The 22,058-nt window shown below is 48.8% G+C and overlaps 1 protein-coding gene across 1 annotated transcript in view; it reads left to right on the top strand.

Moving 5' to 3' along the window:
* The first annotated feature begins 276 nt into the window (after positions 1-276).
* SCRN2 (secernin 2) overlaps positions 277-22,058 on the top strand; it is a 54,463-nt gene continuing 32,681 nt past the window's right edge. Inside the window, exons 1-2 of the mRNA XM_040331242.1 lie at positions 277-437; positions 19,224-19,395. Of these exons, the coding sequence (XP_040187176.1) occupies positions 430-437; positions 19,224-19,395 (180 nt within the window). The 5' untranslated portion in view covers positions 277-429. The remainder of the gene's footprint in view (positions 438-19,223; positions 19,396-22,058) is intronic.

The raw sequence follows: 22,058 nt of genomic DNA on the forward strand, positions 1-22,058 counted from the left end.
CACAGCCCTCGAACGGACACAACCGCTGCTCCCAATTTCATAGCCCTGTGTATATGCATGGCCCTGAACGCACCTTGTCTGTGTGACATAAATAGGACTGCATACGTAGGGATGCACAGAGAACCTATACATCCCCTTTCAGGAAAACACAGCCCTCACATGAGTGTACGCTGCAGTATGTCTGTGTGAACGAGGCCTAACAGATCCTATGAAATTTCACGTCTTTTCTCTCTGGTAGAAAATGATGAACACTGGTGCAATCCCAGTTGTGTTCACTGGAGGGCAGAAGATGTTTGTGGTGTACGCCATTCCCTGATGCTGCGTAGTTCAGTCAGGTGCTTATACAGTATACCATTCCCATAAAGAAGGAACAAGTTTATAAAGAGCAAGAGCCGAAGAAACACTACCAGGTTACAACAACGTGAGTGGATGGATAAGTAAGTATGATCAGCAAGATTGAAACAAGAAGTAGCATGTGTGTATTCTATTTATAAACTCAGGAGTACTCTGAATCAGGCTTCATTTCCTGCTGCAGGCCCAAGACTTCATATTCTCCAGGCTGGGTTCACACCTATGTGAATCGGATGAGGTTTTCTTCATCCAATTCGCATGACAGGAGATTTTGACCAGCTCTCTATGGTGCCGGTTCACATATCTTTGTTGCAGCTGCAGAGTGGCTTTAGCTCAGTTTCAGGTCCGAATTCAGGCAAAAATTCAGCCCTGATTTGTCCCTGAAAGAGAGAACAGGGACACCCCGGACCCCCTGCTGTGAGCCGCAGCCATTGGAGGTGTGAACCCAGCCTTAACCACTTCACCCCCGGAAGATTTGGCTGCTCAATGACCAGGCCATTTTTTGCGATACGGCACTGCGTCGCTTTAACTGACAATTGCACAATCGTGCAACACTGTAACCCAAAAAAATGTACGTCTCTTTTTCCCCCAAGAATAGAGCTTTCTTTTGGTGGTATTTGATCACCTCAGCCGTTTTTATTTTTTGTGCTATAAACAAAAGAAAAGCGACAATTTAGAAAAAAAACACAATGGGCCAGATCCACAAAGAAGTTACGTCGGCGTATCTATTGATACGCCGCGTAACTTCTATGATGCGCCGGCGTATCTTTTTTCTGTATCCAGAAAGCAAGATACGCCGGATTTTTGCTTAGATACAACTGACGTAAGTCTCTTACGCCGTCGTATCTTAGTTGCATATTTACGCTGGCCGCTAGGTGGCGCTTCCGTAGATTTACGAGCAGAATATGCAAATTAGGTAGATACGCCGATTCACGAACGTACGTGCGCCCGGCGTATCTATATGCGTAGTTTGCGTAAGGCGTCGGACCGGCGTAAAGTTACCCCTGCTATAGTGAGGCGTACGCAATGTTAAGTATGGACAGCGTAGAATTTTACGTCGTTTGCGTAAAACGTTCGCGAATAGGGCTTTGCGTAAGTTACGTTCACGTCGTCTAGGCATTGAGCGGGCGTAATTTAATTTGAAAATTCGACGTGATACTGAGCATGCACGCGAAAAAAGCGTCATTTACGTGGGGTCATGCTTAGTTTACATAAAACACGCCCCCCTGTTCCTCATTTGATTTAGGCGCGCTTACGCCTGCACATTTACGCTACGCCGCCATAACTTTATACGCAAGTGCTTTGTGAATACAGCACTTGCCTCTCTAAGTTGCGGCGGCGTAGCGTAACTACGATACGCTACGCCCGCTTATATTTACGCCTATCTACGTGAATCTGGGCCAATATCTTTAACTTTTTGTTATAATAAGACCCCTTTCACACTGGAGGCATTTTTCAGGAGCTTTAGCGTTAAAAAAGCGCCTGTAAAGCGCCTGAAAGAAGCCTCATCTGCAATCCCAATGTGAAAGCCTGAGTGCTTTCACACTGAGGCGCTGTGCTGGCAGGGCGTCAAAAAAAGTCCTGCAAGCAGCTTCTTTGCTGCGCTTTAGGAGCGGCGAATACACCTCTCCTAAAGCACCCCTTCCCATTGAAATCAATGGGAAGCGCCTTGGCAGCTTTGTGGCCGCTTTTAACTCATTATTCGGCCACTAGTGAAGGTAAAAGCGCCTAAAAACGCTGGTAAAATGCCACTAGTTTTAGCAGAGCTTTACCAGCATTTTTCGGGCACTGGCAGTGTGAAAGGGCTATTAAAGCACTCAAGTTTTCACATTGGGATTGCAGATGAGGCTTCTTTCAGGCACGTTTTTTTGGTGCTAAAGTGCCTAAAAAACGCCCAAGTGTGAAAGGGGTCTTAATATCCCCAATTTTTTTTTCAAAATTGTTTTTATCCTTAGTTTAGGCAGATATATTCTTTTACATATTTTTGGTAAAAAAAAATCTCAATAAGTGTATATTAATTGGTTTGCGCAAAAGTTATAGGGCCTGATTCCCAAAAAAGCTGCCTAACTTAACTTTCAGCAGTTAAGTTACACTGACTTAAAATTTCTACCTAAGTGCCTGATCCACAAAGCACTTACCTAGAAATTTCAGGCCGTGTAACTTAAGTGCCTCCGTCGCAAGGCGGTCCTCCTCTCCGGGGGGCGTTTAAAATTTAAATGAGGCGCGCTCCCGCGCCGGCCGTACTGCGCATGCGTGTGACGTAATTTTCCCGACGTGCAGCGCGCGAACGTAATTGACGCCGGGCTTTGTGGATTGCGACGGGAGAAAAAAAATATACGCGCCGGGAAAACAAATAATTATAAAAAAAAATGACAGCGTCGCTCAGCATGCATTCCTGAGAGGGAGAACTCCATGCCAATTTTCAAAGAAAAAAACGGCATGGGTTCCCCCCCCCAGGAGCATACCAGGCCCTTAGGTCTGGTATGGGTTGTAAGGAGACCCCCCCACGCCGAAAAATCGACGTAGGGGGTCCCCCTACAATCCATACCAGACCCGTATCCAAAGCACGCTACCCGGCCGGTCAGGAATGGGAGTGGGGACGAGCGAGCGCCCCCCCCCCCTCCTGAGCCGTGCCAGGCCGCATGCCCTCAACATGGGGGGGTTAGGTGCTCTGGGGCAGGGGGGCGCACTGCGGGCCCCCCCACCCCAGAGCACCCTGTCCCCATGTTGATGAGGACAGGACCTCTTCCCGACAACCCTTGCCGTTGGTTGTCGGGGTCTGCGGGCGGGGGCTTATCGGAATCTGGGAGTCCCCTCAAATAAGGGGGCCCCCAGATACCGGCCCCCCACCCTAAGTGAATGGATATGGGGTACATCTTACCCCTACCCATTCACCTGGAGGAAAAAAGTTAAAGTTATTAAACACACAACACAAGGGTTTTTAAAATAATTTATTAGTCTGCTCCGGATGCCCCCCCCTGTCTTCTTTATTAGCTCTAATACCAGGGGGGGCTTCTTCTTCTGCTCTCCGGGGGTCTTCTCCGCTCTCCGGGGGGGGGCTTCTTCTTCCACTCTCCGGGGGGGGGTCTTCTCCGCTCTCCGGGGGTCTTCTTCTATCTTCGCCGCTCTCCGCTGTTGACTCTGCGAACCCCGGTTCTTCTGCAGCTGTCCGGTGCCTTCTTCTTCAGCGCTGGCTGCCTGCTATCTTTGTGTGTTAGCTCAATTACTAACAGGCAGCCGGCGCGGTCTTCTGTGACGTCACCTTCTTCTCTTCTGTTCTTCTCCCCTCTTCCGATGTTGACTCGACGCCTCTTGTCACTGCAATGATGGAAGCGCGCCTTGCATCCCATTTATATAGGCATCACCGTCCCATCATGCTCCGGTAGGTACCCACGTGGTGGGTGCACGTGGGTAGGCACCCACCACGTGGGTACCTGCCGGAGCATGATGGGACGGTGATGCCTATATAAATGGGATGCAAGGCGCGCTTCCATCATTGCAGTGACAAGAGGCGACGAGTCAACATCGGAAGAGGGGAGAAGAAGAACCTGACGTCACAGAAGACCGCGCTGGCTGCCTGCTAGTAATTGAGCTAACACACGAAGATAGCAGGCAGCCAGCGCTGAAGAAGAAGGCACCGGACAGCTGCAGAAGAACCGGGGTTCGCCGAGTCAACAGCGGAGAGCGGCGAAGATAGAAGAAGACCCCCGGAGAGCGGAGAAGACCCCCCCCCAGAGAGCGGAAGAAGAAGCCCCCCCCGGAGAGCAGAGAAGACCCCCCCCCGGAGAGTGGAAGAAGAAGCCCCCCCCCCGGAGAGCGGAGAAGACCCCCCCCCGGAGAGTGGAAGAAGAAGCCCCCCCGGAGAGCGGAGAAGACCCCCGGAGAGCGGAAGAAGAAGCCCCCCCTGGTATTAGAGCTAATAAAGAAGACAGGGGGGGCATCCGGAGCAGACTAATAAATTATTTTAAAAACCCTTGTGTTGTGTGTTTAATAACTTTAACTTTTTGCCTCCAGGTGAATGGGTAGGGGTACGATGTACTCCATATCCATTCACTTAGGGTGGGGGGCCGGTATCTGGGGGCCCCCTTATTTGAGGGGACTCCCAGATTCCGATAAGCCCCCGCCCGCAGACCCCGACAACCAACGGCAAGGGTTGTCGGGAAGAGGTCCTGTCCTCATCAACATGGGGACAGGGTGCTCTGGGGTGGGGGGGCCCGCAGTGCGCCCCCCTGCCCCAGAGCACCCAACCCCCCCATGTTGAGGGCATGCGGCCTGGCACGGCTCAGGAGGGGGGGGGCACTCGCTCGTCCCCACTCCCTTTCCTGACCGGCCGGGTAGCGTGCTTTGGATACGGGTCTGGTATGGATTGTAGGGGGACCCCCTACGTCGAATTTTCGGCGGAGGGGGGGTCTCCTTACAACCCATACCAGACCTAAGGGCCTGGTATGCTCCTGAGGGGGGAAACCCATGCCGGTTTTGAATTTACAAATTGCCGTGGAGTTCTCCCTCAGGAATGCATACCAAATGCCGTCGCTTGAATGGGCCTTTACAAGGTGTGACTAACTTTCCACATTGTAAAACCAGCCCTAGTTTTGCGCAAGCAAATCGGAACTTACGCAGAAATCACAAGGATGAAAAGCTGATGAAAAGCTTTGTGGATCTGCTTAAGTCCTCATTTGCATACTCAAAGCTGCATTTCAATGAGAAATGCCCCCAGCGGCGGATGCGGTACTGCATCCTAAGATCTGACCGTGTAAGTGTCTTACACATGTCAGATTTTCTGCCTAACTTTGGAAAAAGCCTTTTGAGGATCGTTTCCAAAGTTAGGCACAGACTGAACAGCAGTTCCGCCTGCGTATCTCTTTTGGGAATCAGGCCCATAGCGTCTACAAACTATGGGATAGATTTATGGCATATTATGCACTGATTACTTTATAAATGCTACTGGCAGGGAAGGGGTTAACACTAGGGGGCGATCAAGGGGTTAACTGTGTTCCCTAGTGTGTGTTCTAACTGTAGGGGGAAGGGACTGTCTAGGACGAGAGAGAGATCGGTGTTCATACTTGGTATAAACACACGATCAGTCTCCTCTCCCCTGAAAAAAACTGAGATCTGCTTTTACACTACTGTTTCCACCTTTTCTTCTAGCCAAACACTAAGGGCCAGATCCAGAGAGAGAGTATGCCGGCGTATCTACTGATACGCCGGCGTACTTTCAAATTACCCGCGTCGTATCTTTAGTTTGAATCCTCAAACCAAGATACGACAGCATCTGGGTTCGATCCGACAGGCGTACGGCTTCGTACGCCTTCGGATCGTAGATGCAATACTTCGGCGTCTGCACGGCGGGAAATTTCGAAACGGAGCATGCGCAGTTCAATCAGCGCGGGGACGCACTTCATTTAAATGAATCACACCCCCTAATCGGCGATTTGAATTCCGCCGCCAGAAATACACTACGCCGCCGTAACTTACGGCGCAAAATCTTCCTGGATTCGACTTAAAGGCAGGTAAGATACGACGGTGTAGCGTATCTCTGATACGCTGCGCCGATCCAATTCTATGTGGATCTGGCCCTAACACTTTAGCAGCCTGGCACACTCTTGGGTGCCCCAAGGAAAATAGTAATGCAGTGCGCATAGCAAACAGTGGGTGTGGCTAAACTGCTCTTGCTGACATTATCTGCCCCCCATTGATGCCAAACCTGCCCCCAGACAGCCACCCACAGCTCCTGGATGGCAACAGATTTGTGTGTGACTATCTTGGTTACTTGGGGAGCCACAGCCCGCTCTGAATAATGTATTGGGGTTTCAGTCTGCCTGAAACCAGGACACATAATTAAAACCCAGACTGTCCAGGTCAATCCCATACAGGTGGCAACCCTACTTTTTGCGCACATGAACTTTAATGGCATCCCAGTCTTAAGGTGGATACACACTATACAACTTTTGTTGTTCGATTTCCTTTAGATTGATCTTTTACTATGTAGTGCAAGGGCCTGCTTGATTGCATAGAAATTGAAAGTGTTTAGGTTTGACCTCATATTACAGTGGAACCTTGGATTAATCCGTTCCAGGAGAATGCTCGTAATCCAAAATTCCAGAAGGAACCATAGAACTGCAGAAGGCCGCAAAGCCATGGCCTCAATTACTGGCCAGCGCGGCCCAACGCTATGGCGCTGGGGGTGGTGCGCATGGACACAGGATACCCCAGCTGTGCCTTCCCAGGCGCCAGGTTGCTAATTCTAGTCGTAAATGCGACCTGGCGCCTGGGATTTGATGACCCCTGCTCTATCGGGTTGAGGTCAGAACTCTGTGCAGGCCAAACTCCCTCATCAATGTCTTTATGGACCTTGCTTTGTGCACTGGTCCAAATCATTTAGTGGCGGGGGGATTATGGTGTGGGGTTGTTTCTCAGGGGTTGGGCTTGGCCCCTTATTTCCATTGAAGGGAACTCTTAAGGCGTCGGCATACCAAGACATTTTGGACAATTTCATGCTTCCAACTTTGTGGGAACAGTTTGGGGATGGCCCCTTCCTGTTCCAACATGACCGCGCACCAGTCCACAAAGCAAGGTCCATAAAGACATGGATGAGCGAGTTTGGGGTGGAGGAACTTGACTGGTCTAACCTCCTGATCTCAACCTGAGAGAACACCTTTGGGATGAATTAGAGAGGAGACTGCGAGCCAGGCCTTCTCTTCCTTCTCATCCACATCACTGCCTGACCTCACAAATGTGCTTCTAAAAAAGAATGGTCAAACATTCCCATAGACACACTCCTAAACCTTGTGGACGGCCTTCCCAGAAGAGTTGAAGCTGTTATAGCTGCAAATGGTGGGCCAACTCAATATTGAACCCTACAGACTAAGACTGGAAAGTTGTGTGTGTAAAGGAAGGCCTCCCAATACTTTTGGCATACCTCCCAACATTTAAAAAGTCCACTGCGGTACAGTTGTTGAGCGGGGGGGGGGGGGTGGGTCGAAGTTGTTGGAGGTTGTTGAGGGGGGGGGGCGAAGTGGATGCCTCTCACCTTTGCACAGCATGTCTCCTCCCTCAGCAGTCATCTCATCGACGCGCCGCAGTACATTCAGCTACGCCCGCCTCCTCCAATAGTACGGCTGCTGTTCAGCTCCGCCCGCCTCCTCCTATAGGCTGCCATTCAGCTCCGCCCGCCTCCTCCTATAGGCTGCCATTTAGCTCCACCCACCTCCTCCACCAGAACTGCCCATTCAGCTCCGCCCACCTCCTCCTACAGTACTGAGCAGGGGGGGGGGGGGGGAGCTCGGATCCTCACAGTGCGGGAAATTTAACCCTTTTGCGGGACTGCGGGAATATGCAGTCAGTGTGGGATAATCCCGCAGAATCCGTGCTTGTTGGGAGTGTGTTCCAACTGACATCAATGAGACTTGCCTGCACAGGATTGCACGGAACACCTGTGCATCCCTATATGGATAAAATGAGGCCTAATGTCTGGTACACACGAGATTATTGGACTAATGATCGGCCATTTCTTTTAATGTATGCTAATCTCATATCGAAAATGAAGCGTTTATTTAAGTTACAAAAATTCTCAAACAACAGAATAAAAATTCGGAAGTGATATCATGTGTTGTAGTGTATAGGGTTGTCCCGATACCGATACTAGTATCGGTATCGGGACCGATTCCGAGTATTTGCGGGAGTACTCGTACTCCCGCAAATACCCCCGATACCCAAATAGAATACTTCCCCCCCCCCCGCGCCGCCGCCGTCACCATCACGCTGCATTCCCGCCGCCGTTCGCCGCATCCCCGCTACCGCCGACTGTGTAATACGCGCCGGGAACATTACAGCTTTGAATAGCTGTAATGATTGGCGCCGCACATAGACACTCCCCCTTGCTCGGGTGAACTGTCCAATCCCGAGCGAGGGGGAGTGACAATGCGCGGCGCCAATCATTACAGCTATTCTAAGCTGTAATGTTCCCGGCGCGTATTACACATTTAGGGGAGCCGCATTCTGACACCCCTGCCAGCCCGTTCCGCTGCCTGTGTCTGTACTGGAGTTTCTGGCCGCCGCCGAAGCAGCGATGAAATCCTGACTCACGTCAGTCTGTCAGGTGACGTCGCGTGAGATGGTCGCCGCTAGGGGTTATGGGAGTTGTAGTTCACGGCGCCGCCGGCTACATGCTCAACTCCCTGCTCCCGGGGGGTGGAGTCAGTGACTCTCGGAAGAACAGCTCAGAGCCAGCCTACTGCGTGCTACAACTACTGTACCATCATCGGATACCATATTTTGCCCGCCAGTGCCTCTGCCACAGGAAAGGTAGGGCACTTTGTTTAAGGAAGGTAATAACCAGCATAAAAGTATTTCTGTTACCTCCATCCATGAGAGCTCTTATCTTTGAACTGTTGTGCGGCACCACCAGCTATTTCAGTTATATAAATTATAAATGTTATTGCAAGCAAATTATAGCTGTTTTATCATAAAACAGCTATAATTTGCTTGCAATAACATTTTTAAATTGATATATCTGAAATAGCTGGTGGTGCCGCACAACAGTTCAAAGATAAGAGCTCTCATGGATGGAGGTAACAGAAATATATATATATATATTATATATATACTTTTTTTTATTATGTCAGCCCCCTCTGTGTCAGCAACCCCCGTCCGCCCCCTCTGTGTCAGCAACCCCCCGTCGGCCCCCTCTGTGTCAGCAACCCCCCGTCGGCCCCCTCTGTGTCAGCAACCCCCATCAGCCCCCTCTCTGTCAGCCCCCTCTGTGTCAGCAACCCCCGTCGGCCCCCTCTGTGTCAGCAACCCCCGTCGGCCCCCTCTGTGTCAGCAACCCCTGTCGGCCCCCTCCTTTTATACATGTATAGAGCCATGACGTGTCCCCTTTAGTTATCATGATATAAAATCATGAATGTGGGGCCCCCTCTGTGTCAGCAACCCCCGTCAGCCCCCTCTGTGTCAGCAACCCCCCCGTCGGCCCCCCCTGTGTCAGCAACCCCCCGTCGGCCCCCTCTGTGTCAGCAACCCCCGTCAGCCCCCTCTCTGTCAGCCCCCTCTGTGTCAGCAACCCCCCGTCGGCCCCCTCTGTGTCAGCAACCCCCCGTCGGCCCCCTCTGTGTCAGCAACCCCCATCAGCCCCCTCTCTGTCAGCCCCCTCTGTGTCAGCAACCCCCGTCGGCCCCCTCTGTGTCAGCAACCCCCGTCGGCCCCCTCTGTGTCAGCAACCCCTGTCGGCCCCCTCCTTTTATACATGTATAGAGCCATGACGTGTCCCCTTTAGTTATCATGATATAAAATCATGAATGTGGGGCCCCCTCTGTGTCAGCAACCCCCGTCAGCCCCCTCTGTGTCAGCAACCCCCCCGTCGGCCCCCCCTGTGTCAGCAACCCCCCGTCGGCCCCCTCTGTGTCAGCAACCCCCGTCAGCCCCCTCTCTGTCAGCCCCCTCTGTGTCAGCAACCCCCGTCGGCCCCCTCTGTGTCAGCAACCCCCGTCGGCCCCCTCTGTGTCAGCAACCCCCTTCAGCCCCCTCCTTTTATACATGTATAGAGCCATGACGTGTCCCCTTTAGTTATCATGATATAAAATCATGAATGTGGGGGCCTTTTGGTGGGCGTGATTTATTTGGGGGGGGGACAGCATTTCATTCTTGGTCCCAGGCAGCACAATGTCTTGGGCCCGCACTGCACAGTCGGCGGTAGCGGGGATGCAGGTAAGCGGGATATGGGGGGGGAGACATGGCTGCATAATGGGGGGAGACATGGCGGGCTATGGGGGGGAGACATGGCTGGATAATGGGGGGAGACATGGCTGCATAATGGGGGGAGACATGGCTGCATAATGGGGGGAGACATGGCTGCATAATGTGGGGGAGACATGGCTGCATAATGGGGGGAGACATGGCTGGATAATGGGGGGGAGACATGGCTGGATAATGGGGGGGGAGACATGGCTGCATCTGTGGGGGGACATGGCTGCATCTGTGGGGGGACATGGCTGCATCTGTGGGGGGACATGGCTAGAGGGACATGGCTGCATCTGTGATTCTGTGGGGGGACATTTGGGGACACATTTAAAAGAAGTATCGGTACTTGTACTCAGTCCTAAAAAAGTGGTATCGGGACAACCCTAGCTACTATGTATTTTTTTTTTTTTTAATGACATCTGTACTGATTAACCACTTCAATACCGGGCATTTTCACCCTCTTCCTGCCCAGGCCAATTTTCAGCTTTCAGCGCTGTCACATTTTTAATGGCAATTACGCGGTCGTGCGACGTGGCTCGCAAACATAATTTACGTCCTTTTTTTCCCACAAATAGAGCTTTCTTTTGGTGGTATTTGATCTTCACTGTGGTTTTAATTTTTTGCTCTATTAACAAAAATAGAGCGACAATTTAAAAAAAACACAATATTTTTTACTTTTTGCTATAATAAATATCCCAATTTTTTTAAACCACTTGCTTACTGGGCACATATACCCCCCTCCTGCCCAGGTGAAATGTCAGCTTCTGGCACTGCGTCGCTTTAACTAACAATTGCGCGGTCGTGCGATGTGGCTCCCAAACAAAATTGACGTCCTTTTTTCCCCACAAGTAGAGCTTTCTTTTGGTGGTATTTGATCGCCTCTGCGGTTTTTATTTTTTGCGCTATAAACAAAAAAGAGCGACAATTTTGAAAAAAATACAATATTTTTTACTTGTTGCTATAATAAATATCCCAATTTAAAAAAAAAAAACACAATTTTTTTCTCAGTTTAGGCCGATACGTATTCTTCTACATATTTTTGGTAAAACATATGGTTTGCGCAAAAGTTATAGCGCCTACAAAATAGGGGACAGAATAATTTTTTTTAATTTTTTTTACTAGAAATGGCGGCGATCTGCGATTTTTATTGGGACTGCAACGTTATGGCGTACACATCGGACACTTTTGACACATTTTTGGCGCCATTCACATTTATACTGCGATCAGTGCTATAAATATGCACTAATTACAGTATAAATGTGACTGGCATTGAAGGGGTTAACACTAGGGGGTGAGGAAGGGGTTAAATGTATCCCTGCATTGTGTTCTAACTGTGGAGGGGGGGTGACTGGGGGGGGGGGTGACCGATCTGTGTCTCTATGTACAAGGGACACAAAACGGCAATGAGAGATGATCTCATATGTTTACATATGAGATCATCTCTCATTGGCCGCACAGATCGCATCGCAAACGGACACTCTGATTGGCCGTTCGCGGCGATCTGTAATTGGCTGTGTCCAAGGGACACGGCCAACACAGAGTTTCCCCGCAGCGCGCTCTGGAGCGCACGCGGGGAACGCCCAAAGGGGCGGACGTCAATTGACGTCCTGTTTGATTTTGGGATCCGCGCTGTAGCCGTCATTTGACTATAGCGCGGGTCCCAGGAGGTTAAAGAAAAAAAAAATTTCCCTCAGTTTAGGCCGATACGTATTATTCTACATATTTTTGGCAAAAAAAATAAAAAATCGCAATAAGCGTATATATATTTTTTTTTACTAGTAATGGCAGTTATCTGCGATTTTTATTGTGACTGCGATATTGCGGCGGACATTTCGAACACTTTTGACACTATTTTGGGGCCATTCACATTTATACAGCGAACAGTGCTATAAAAATGCACTGATTACTGTATAAATGTGACTGGCAGGGAAGGGGTTAACACTAGGGGGCGAGGAAGGGGTTAATGTGTTCCCTAGGGAGTAGGGGTGCCACGGATCAAAAAACTCACGGATCGGATCGATCCTCGGATCAGGAGTCACGGATCGGATCATTTTCGGATCAGCAAAAAAAAAAAAAAAAGACAAATCGTGTTATACCCACCAGTTTTATATTTCATAGTTATTTTCAACACGAAATGGAGCTTATGTGCTTAAATACAGTATATGTAAATCCGACGGACTGTTTACATGGTACATTTTAAAAGCCGCAGCAAACCTGCTGACCTTACATGCTTGCTAATGTGACAGAACACCTCTGATTTTCACATTTAACTAAATGTTAAATGTGAAAATCAGAGGTGTTCTGTCACATTAGCAAGCATGCAAGGTTTGCTGTTGCTTTTAAAACTAAACAGTCCGTTGGATTTCTAAATACTGTATTTAAGCACATAAGCTCAGTTTTGTATTGAAAATAACTATGAAATATATGATCTGACACACACAGCAGGGCTCTTCCTCCACCTGTCAGTGATTATTGTGGGGTATGATGGTGTCCCCATAGTGTGTGTGTGTGTGTGTGTGTGAGTGTGTGATCACAGGGAACACGGTGTGGAGGGGAGGGATGTGTCAGGCTCATACAATGTATTCACTACCGTATGTGTTCTGCTCTCTGATGGTCTCCTCGTCCAGTGCTGGGGATGCCGAAGAACATCCTCCCCCATCCAGGAATACAATCACAAACACTCGGCCTCCCCCTCCTCCCCCCCGGGCTCCGCAGCACGTCTCCTTCTCCCTTCACACACGGCTCCGGCCAAAACACACACACACGCTGCCTTGCTTGTAACGCGCCCGCTGATTGGTTTGGAGGCAGGGCAGCTCTGGGTCATCGCTTCTGTTAAGCATCCTGATTGGCCGAGTGCTAGTGTTTCGTTTCCCGCCTCCTCCTTTCCTGTCAGTCAGTGTACTGCAGTGAGAGGAGGCTGAGGGAGCTCACAATCTACGGATCATACGGATCACATGTGTGCCGATCCGAAAAGGTTGATCCGTGCGGATCACAGATCAATGACGATCCGTTACACCCCTACTAGGGAGTGACTTCAACTGTGGGGGAAGGGGACTGACTGGGGGAGGTGACCGATTGGTGTACCTATGTACAAGGGACACACCATCAGTCTCCTCTCCCTGACAGGACGTGGATCTCTATGTTTACACACACAGAGATCCACGTCCCTGGCTCTGTAACTGCCGATCGCGGGTACCTGGCGGACATTGCGGCCACCAGGCACGTGCAACAGCACCCGCAGGTCGGGGCGGGCATGCATGCCACGGGTTGCGGCGGGCAGGCCTGGGAGGCCCAGGGACGTCATATGACATCCACCCAGGATGCACAGGGGCACCCTTAGACAGCAGCATTGTCAGTGTGGGGGGAGGGAAGTGTTCGATGTTCTAACAGATTTAGATCTGATCGTGTGTACGGGCCTAATCGCCATCCACAAAAATGTAATTTCTTCAAACTGGTAGCCTGGGTTCACCTTCTGTGATTCGGTCAGGAATCGCTCCGCATTCCAATTCAAATCACATGCGATTCTTTGCAGTGCGATTTGAGCCCTTTCATTTTTTTATGGGCTCACTTCACACTGCAGCACACAAAAAAGGTGCAAGGTTCTCTTTTTTTTTTTTACACATATGTGATGCGATTCTTCCCTCCCCCCTCTACCATATCACCTCTCCTAGCACAAACCACCCATATCCCCCCTCCCAGCACAAATCCTCTTTATCCATCCCCCCAGCACAAATCCCCCCCCCCCAATTTCCTCATAAATACCCCTCAAACATCAAACATCCCTATTAGCACACATTCCGGCTCCTACCTCAACAAAAAATTACCCCTCCAAGCACAAATTCCCTCCCCCCTCTACCATATCACCTCTCCTAGCACAAACTCCCCATATTTCCCCTCCCAGCACAAATTCCGGCTCCCACCTCAACAAAAAATTACCCCTCCAAGCACAAATCCTCTTTATTCACCCCCCTAGCACAAACCCCCCCCCCCCAATTTCCCCATAAATACCCCTCAAACATCCCTACTAGCACAAATTTTAGCTCCCCTCCCACCCCAACATTTTTTTTCCCTCCAAGCACAAATTGCCTCCCCGCTCTAATATATCACCTCTCCTAGTGCAAACCCCCCCATATCCCCCTCCCAGCACAAATTCTCTTCATCCATCCCCCCTCCTAGCACAAATCCCCCCCAATTTCCCCTCCTGGCATAAATAACCCTCAACCATCCCTACTAGCACAAATTCCGACAGCCGCCCCCAATTTCCCCTCCTAGAATAAATACCCCAAAATCATCCCTACCCTCCCCTTCAAATAAAAAAAAATCCCCTCCTAGCACAAATTTCCTGCCCCTTCTACTATATCACCTCTTCTAGCACAAATTCCCAGAATCACCCCTCCCAGCACAAATCCTCTTCCCCCAATCCCCCCCAACACAAAACCCCCACATCACATTCCTAACACCCCCCTTCATTTCCCCCTCTAGAACAATTCTTATCCCCTGCCACCCTCCAAATTCCCCCTTCCCAACACAAATCCCCCCTCCACCTCACATGAAATAACAGTGTTCTTTTTCCCACTCCTTGTCCCAGCCCTGACTGGAGTTGAGTGGAATTTTCTCCAATGTGGAAAAGTTTTTTTTTCCTTTTCCAGTGACGACTGTAATATTTAGGATTCCTGGAGGACAGCTGAATGGGCCATGCAGGGATGAGACCAGGGCTGTCTTTAAGGCAGGGCAAAAGGGGCAGCTGCCCTGGGCCCTGTCATTGTTGTGGAGCCCAAAGCAGCTGCCTCATACTTGCCAACTATCCTAGTTTAAATTCCCTTGTCCCTTGAAGTTTAAGTCCTTTGCTGTGTCCTGATATCTCAGTGTGAAGTGCTGCTACTAATGCTGCCCAGCTTTGCCATATTGTTGACTCACCTGCAGACCCTGTGTTTACATGTAAATAACCGTAATATGTAAATAGCGGCAGCATTCATATGTAAATAGCTGCAGCCGGTGGCATTCATATGTAAATAAAGGCGGCATTCATATATATATATATATATATATATATATATATATATATATATATATATATATTTATATCTTCACTTTGCAGTGAAGAGATGATGTGCTATAACCTCTAGCAACCAATCAGTGAGCAGTATTACTTTACAGTAATCTCTAGCAACCAATCAACAAGAAGAGGTCATGTGCTGCAACCTCTAGCAACTAATCAGTGAGCCGTATTGTGTGCTGTAACCTCTAGCAACCAGTCAGTAAGAGGTAATGATATGCTGTAACCTCTGGCAACCAATCGCAATCACTGCCTGATCTGATACAATAAACTGATTTTAGGTCTAGCTGATATTTATTGTATGTCTCAGAGCAGGTGGAGAACAAAATTACATGGGGGGGGGGGCCCCAAGAATTTTTTTGCACAGAGTCCAATCAACATTAAAGACGGCCCTGGATGAGACATTGTTGTTAGGACATCGGCTATACTGCTAATAAATGTATACCGTATTTATCGGCGTATACCGCACACTTTTTCCCGATACCCGCTTTCCCGCGCCGAGTTTTGAATACTGCGCCGACATATACCGAGCGCAGTACACTCGGGTATAGTCGGCCAGTCTCGGCTCCTTCCGCGCTCACGTACTGGACGTACAGGACGTCAGCGCGGGTACTTGAGCATTGCCGACAGTACACGAGTGTACTGTGCTCTGTATATGTATATGGGAGGACGCGAGGACGCCGCAGAAGGACGCCGGACCCACCGAAGAGGACACCGGACCCACCGCAGAAGGACACCCGAAGCCACAGAAGGACACCCGAAGCCGCAGAAGGACACCCGGAGCCGCAGAAGGACGCCGGACCTGCCGAAGAGGACACCCGAAGCCGCAGAAGGACGCCGGACCCGACGAGGCCTCCGATGGACGCCGCGCAAGACACCAAAACTGTAAGTACAAAAAAAACTTTTTTTCCACAGGATTGGGGGCCACTTTAGGGGTGCGCGGTATACGAGGGAGCGCGTTATACCGCGATAAATACGGTACCTTGCTGCTGCAGCCCGCGGTTCCACTCCGCAGTTTAGTTGAGCCATTAGCCAAACCCCAGAACAAGCAAAGTTGGGCAGCTCACCCCGTCCCCTGACCATGGTGTAACTGTCTTTTATTAAAGGTGGCATCAGACGGGGTGTTAGCAGTAGCCTAGAGTCTGCAGAGAAAGCCCTATATAATGAAAGAGTTTCAGTTGTAAAAAAGGATCCTTTGTGCTCAGGGAAATGTATGCCTGTAAGACTCTCATTTATTCCACTATAATTAAAGAGTAGATTGAGGGTACACAGGATGCAGCTTAGTTCTCTTTGTTGCAAGACGATACCTGTCCTTTGAAGCCTCGTAATATTGCAGAAAACATTATATGCTCTCAGTTTCTGCTCACAGTTAGCGTTGTACCCGATGGTTTCTATAGAACTACAGTACACCTCCCCCTATGTTATGGAGAAGAGGGGAGGAGGAGTAGTTCTGTAGTCCTAAGCACCTTCTGTGCCAGGGTGCAACACTGCTCCTCTGGAGATACAATACAGTGAGTGAACATTATCACCCTTAGACAGGAAGTGTGGTACTGGAAGGACCATAGTGTAGATGAAAAAAAAGGGAAAAATCGCTGGAAAACCCCCCAAAAAAACAGAGAAATGGTAAGCTGCAAATAAAATTAAAACTGTATTGAAATAATATCCTTGGGTTTAGACGCACTTTGTGGTTGTAAACCTCCGAAATTAAAAATGAACAAAGCATATCATTCAATAGCAGTGATGGCAAACCTTGGCACCCCAGATGTTTTGGAACTACATTTCCCATGATGCTCAACTACACTGCATGAGTGCATGAGCATCATGGGAAATGTAGTTCCAAAACATCTGGGGTGCCAAGGTTCGCCATCACTGTTCTATAGTGTGCACTTGCTTTATCCAAACACTGGCCCAGATTCAAGTAGAATTGCGTGATATTCCCTACTGCGCATGGGCAAGTCGGGCTGTGCGATCTGAATGGTCCCTGCTGTCTTCTGGGACCTGTGCGTCTCCCAGAAGACAGCGGGGGGAGGCGGATGAGGACCCAAATATGGCATAGATATCCGCGGATACTGCGGCTATCTATGCCCGGAAGTGGGAGCAAATACCTAGATTATACAGGTATCTGCCCCACCCCCCTCCCCCTGAATGGTGCCAAATGTGACACCGGAGGATTCCAAAAATTGGAAGTTCCATTTTAGGGTGGAACTCTGCTTTAAGCTTACAAGCAACTGTTTCCAGTAGTCTTTGAGGAAAGCATATTCTTTTATTGTCAAGACTATGTCCTTCAGTTCTTATTCACTACTTACTGGTTCTGCAGAAGTGTTTTTTTTTTATTATGATGTGTTCCAATTCCTGGTGAAAGGTGCCTCTAACCCGCTAATGGGCTGTCTTCAAAGATTATGGGCCAGATTCAGGTACAAATGCGGCGGCGTAACGTATCGTCTTTACGTTACACCGCCGCAAGTTTTCCTCGTAAGTGCTTGATTCACAAAGCACTTGAGTATAAACTTGCGGCGGAGTAACGAAAAGAAGTCCGGCGCAAGCCCGCCTAATTCAAATGGGGCGTGTACCATTTAAATTAGGCGCGCTCCCGCGCCGAACGTTCTGCGCATGCTCTGTTAGTAATTTCCCGACGTGCTTTGCACGAAATTACGGCGCCCCGACGTGTTTGTGAATGGCGACGTGCGTAAGGTACTTACGCCAATTTTTTTTTTTTAATTCGACGCGGGAACGACGGCCATACTTTAACATGGCTGGTGTAAAGTTAAGCCATGAAAAAGCAGGCTTAACTTTGCGACGGGAAAAAACGACGTAACGCACGCGAGTAGCTTCGTGGATCGCCGTAAAAGCTAATTTGCATACCCGACGCTGGAAAACGACGCGAACTCCACCCAGCGGCGGCCAAAGTATTGCAGCCTAAGATCCGAAGGCGTACGAAGCCGTAAGCCTGTCGGATCTTAGCCAAATGCCGTCGTATCTTGTTTGTGAATCACAAATTAACCACTAGCCGACCAGCCACCGTCATTATACGGCGGCAGGTCGGCTCTCCTGGGCGAGAGCCCGTAGCTATACGTCCGCTCTTCGAGCGGCCACTAGGGGGCGCGCGCGCACGCCCCCGACTCCCGTGCGTGTGCCCGGCGGGCGCGATCGCCGCCGGGCACACGCGATCGCTCGTTACAGAGCGGGGACCGGGAGCTGTGTGTGTAAACTGTCAGCAGGGGAAATGCTGATCTTCGGTTCATACAATGTATGAACGGAGGATCAGTTTTTCCCCTAGTGAGGCCACCCCCCCCACAGTAAGAACACACCCAGGCATACTTAACCCCTTCCCCGCCCCCTAGTGTTAACCCCTTCACTGCCAGTGGCATTTTTATAGTAATCCAATGCATTTTTATAGCACTGATCGCTATAAAAATGCCAATGGTCCCAAAAATGTGTCAAAAGTGTCCGAAGTGTCCGCCATAATGTCGCAGTAACGAAAAAAAATCGCTGATCGTCGCCATTACTAGTAAAAAAAATATATTAATAAAAATGCCATAAAAATACCCCCTATTTTGTAAACGCTATAACTTTTGCGCAAACCAATCAATAAACGCTTATTGCGATTTTTTTTTACGAAAAATATGTAGAAGAATACGTATCGGCCTAAACTAAGGAAAAACATTTTTTTTTATATATTTTTGGGGGATATTTATTACAGCAAAAAGTAAAAAATATTAATTTTTTTCAAAATTGTCGCTCTATTTTTGTTTATAGCGCAAAAAATAAAAACCGCAGATGTGATCAAATACCACCAAAAGAAAGCTCTATTTGTGGGGAAAAAAGGACGCCAATTTTGTTTGGGAGCCACGTCGCACGACCGCGCAATTGTCTGTTAAAGCGACGCAGTCCCGAATCGCAAAAAGTGCTCTGGTCTTTGACCAGCAATATGGTCCGGGGGTTAAGTAGTTAAGATACGACGCGGCAAATTTGAAAATACGCCGGAGTATCAGTAGATACTCCGGCGTATTTGTTCTGTGAATCTGGCCCAATGAATTTACCAGTACGTCTAACACCATTTTATTTTATTTTTTTGCAGTGCCATGTCCCAAAGATTGTACCCTAACTCATGTGACTGTTTTGTGTCGCTTCCACCGGCTTCAAGCTCCCCTGTGGTTATATTTGCAAAAAATTCTGATCGACCTTACACAGAGGTCCAGGAGGTTGTATACTATCCTGCAGCTACATATCCACCAGGGTCAAAGGTCTTGGTAAGAACAATGAGACTTTCAAATGTATACATGTTGACTCAATTGCAAGTTATATTATAAACAACGACCTACACCCACACTACCAAAAACAAAACTACTAAAATAATAAGTAAGGACCCTTTCACACGTATTTCATCCATCCGTTTTCCTATGGGATAGCGGGTGTCAGCGGATGAACATCCGCTGACACCCGATGTCATCGGCCCCTGCTATTATCCGATTCTGCAGACGGAGGAAAATACTATTTTTCCATCCGTCTGCAGAGCGGATCGGGTGAACACGGACAGACGGTGCATGTTCATCCGATCCCCCCCATAGGGAAGTGTGCACAGTGTGCGGGGACCGCCCTGTCATCTACCCACTCAGTGGGGATTAACGGAGCGATCCCCGCTGAGCAATCGGATAAGAAAGGTACGGATCCTCACGGGATCCGTACGTGGGAAAGGGCCCTAAGGCTCCATGCACACTGGACGCTAAAATAATTTTATAAAAACGCCAGTAGCTTTTCAGGGAGTCTTTCAAAGTTTTTTTTAAAGTTTTTGCAATAGCGTTTATAAGCGTATTTCAGCGTTAGCGTCTTTTATTAAAAATTTTTTCAACGGATAAAAAACGCAAAAAAAACGCTGACGAGCCAAGTTTTTGAGTGTTTATTGGCGCTTATCGTCATTTGGCGTAAAAACGGCAATTTGAATGCGATTTTCGGGTGTTCCTTATCCTTACGTGAGCCCAAATAGGGTCCTTTACAGGACAAGGCTGCCAGCTGACAGCTAAGACACATGCCTTGCAGAGAAGCGATGGCAACCAGGAAAGCAAACTTGTGGGTGAGGAATTAGCATAGTCAGGTAGACCGGGTCAGCAACAAGTCTTGACAGGAAGGTACAAAGGCAGAATCCAGAAGCGTGGTCCGGGACAGGCAGGGTAAATCACAGGCTGGCAGAGTGGTGTAAAATCGTCGGGCAAAGAGAGTAATCCAGGAAACAGGCAGAGGTCAAAGTCAAGAAGTTTAGTAGATCAGCAGTATATCACACAGGGAAACAAATCCAACAAATGGGCATAGTCCATAGGAAGTACTGATCTGATTATGGATTGATTGCAGCTGGAAGGCAGGTGGGGCTAGAGAGTACTAGGAGTAGAGATACTATGACAGGTGTATACTGTGTAATACAGTAAGGCTCTGTCACTATAGAAATGGCAAGGAAAAGGACACAGAGTTTGCATTTCTGCTGACTGCAAAGATACAGAGCTTAGGTTTTGACAGAAGTAAACTGCTCTGTCAGCTTTCCCTGGAGTTTGCTATTTATGGATGGGGCTCTGTAGTTTGGAGATTCCCAAGAGTCTTGGGTGGAAAAGGATCTCCAACAGGACAGCCAGCAGGGTGTGTGCCCAGGTGCACACAGCCCATATAATGATGGGCTGGTGAGAGCAGTAGGTGGTTAAAGTTGGAGTGTGAGCAGTTGCTGCCATTTGGATTCAGGGCCCTGTCAGAGAACCTGGCGGTCTCTGTCTGAGACTGCAGGCCATGTAAGGGGGATTCTATGCCCAAGGACTGGGAAAGGCTGGCCAGCCATGAGAGTCTGAGAGACCAAGGTCCAAGGGGGCTGGGAAAGTCCTGAAGTCTTGGGGGAAATGAGCAAACCCAGGGGTTGGAGAATCCTGTCAAGGCCCGGAGTAGGCCTGTGCAGCAAGGAACTGAAAGTCAAGGCAGAGTAAGCCTATGTGCCAGGTGGCTCTGTATTTTTTTTTATTTGTTGCATTTATTGGAGAAGAATCCTGGGTATGAACTTTTATTTTGATCCTATTAATAAAAACAGGCTGCCATGCCCTTAAAACCTAAGGCTTCATTTCCATGGACGTTTTTACAGCCACTTTCTTTAGCCTTTTTTACAGCTTAAAAACGCCTGTCCATGTTATTTATTTATTTATTTTTTTTAAATTTTTTTTTTTTTTTTTTTTTTGAGCTGGAGCTCAAAAACGCAGCGGTAGCGTTTTTGAGCGTTTTTGCACATTTTTTAGCGTTTTTTAACGTCTGGCGTTTTTACAGCTCTACTCTGGAGCTTCAGAACGCACTGGTCCTGTGTTTTTTTTGCAGCTTAAAAACGGCTCAGCCATCTACAGCTCAAAAACGTCATGGTGGGCATGAGGCAATAGACTAACATGGAGAGCTGTTTTTAAGCTGCAAAAAACGCTCAGAAAAGTGTCTGTAAAAAGGTCCATGGAAATGAAGCCTAATAGATGACTGCAGTGGACTCACTGAAAAAATATCTACCACTGAGCTAAACACTCCCCAATATTACAGCTGCTTGACTCAGGTTCCCCAGTGGCATAGGGAAGAGAGCTACAGCCCACAGATAGAAGGACCTAGGTTCAATGCCAGACACATGACAGCTGAGCAGGAGGAGCCACTTGATAGAAACCCTGTACATATGTCTTAACCAATGAGTGAGAGGCTAGCAGTATTTGAAAAAGATCACAGGAACTAATGTTGAGGATTTGCCGGTCCGGACAGCTGCATAAAGAGCCTAGCACAGTAGCACGTAGCTGAAGCCTTGATTAAAAAAAAACAACTTGGGAAAAGAGAGAATGGCTAGAAAAATTGTTACTCATTTCTCAATAGTGGGAGCAGTCAAACCTTTTCATTTTTAGTGATCATTCATATTGCGCCT

Source organism: Rana temporaria, chromosome 12, assembly GCF_905171775.1.
Source record: "Rana temporaria chromosome 12, aRanTem1.1, whole genome shotgun sequence".
Lineage (NCBI taxonomy): Eukaryota > Metazoa > Chordata > Amphibia > Anura > Ranidae > Rana > Rana temporaria.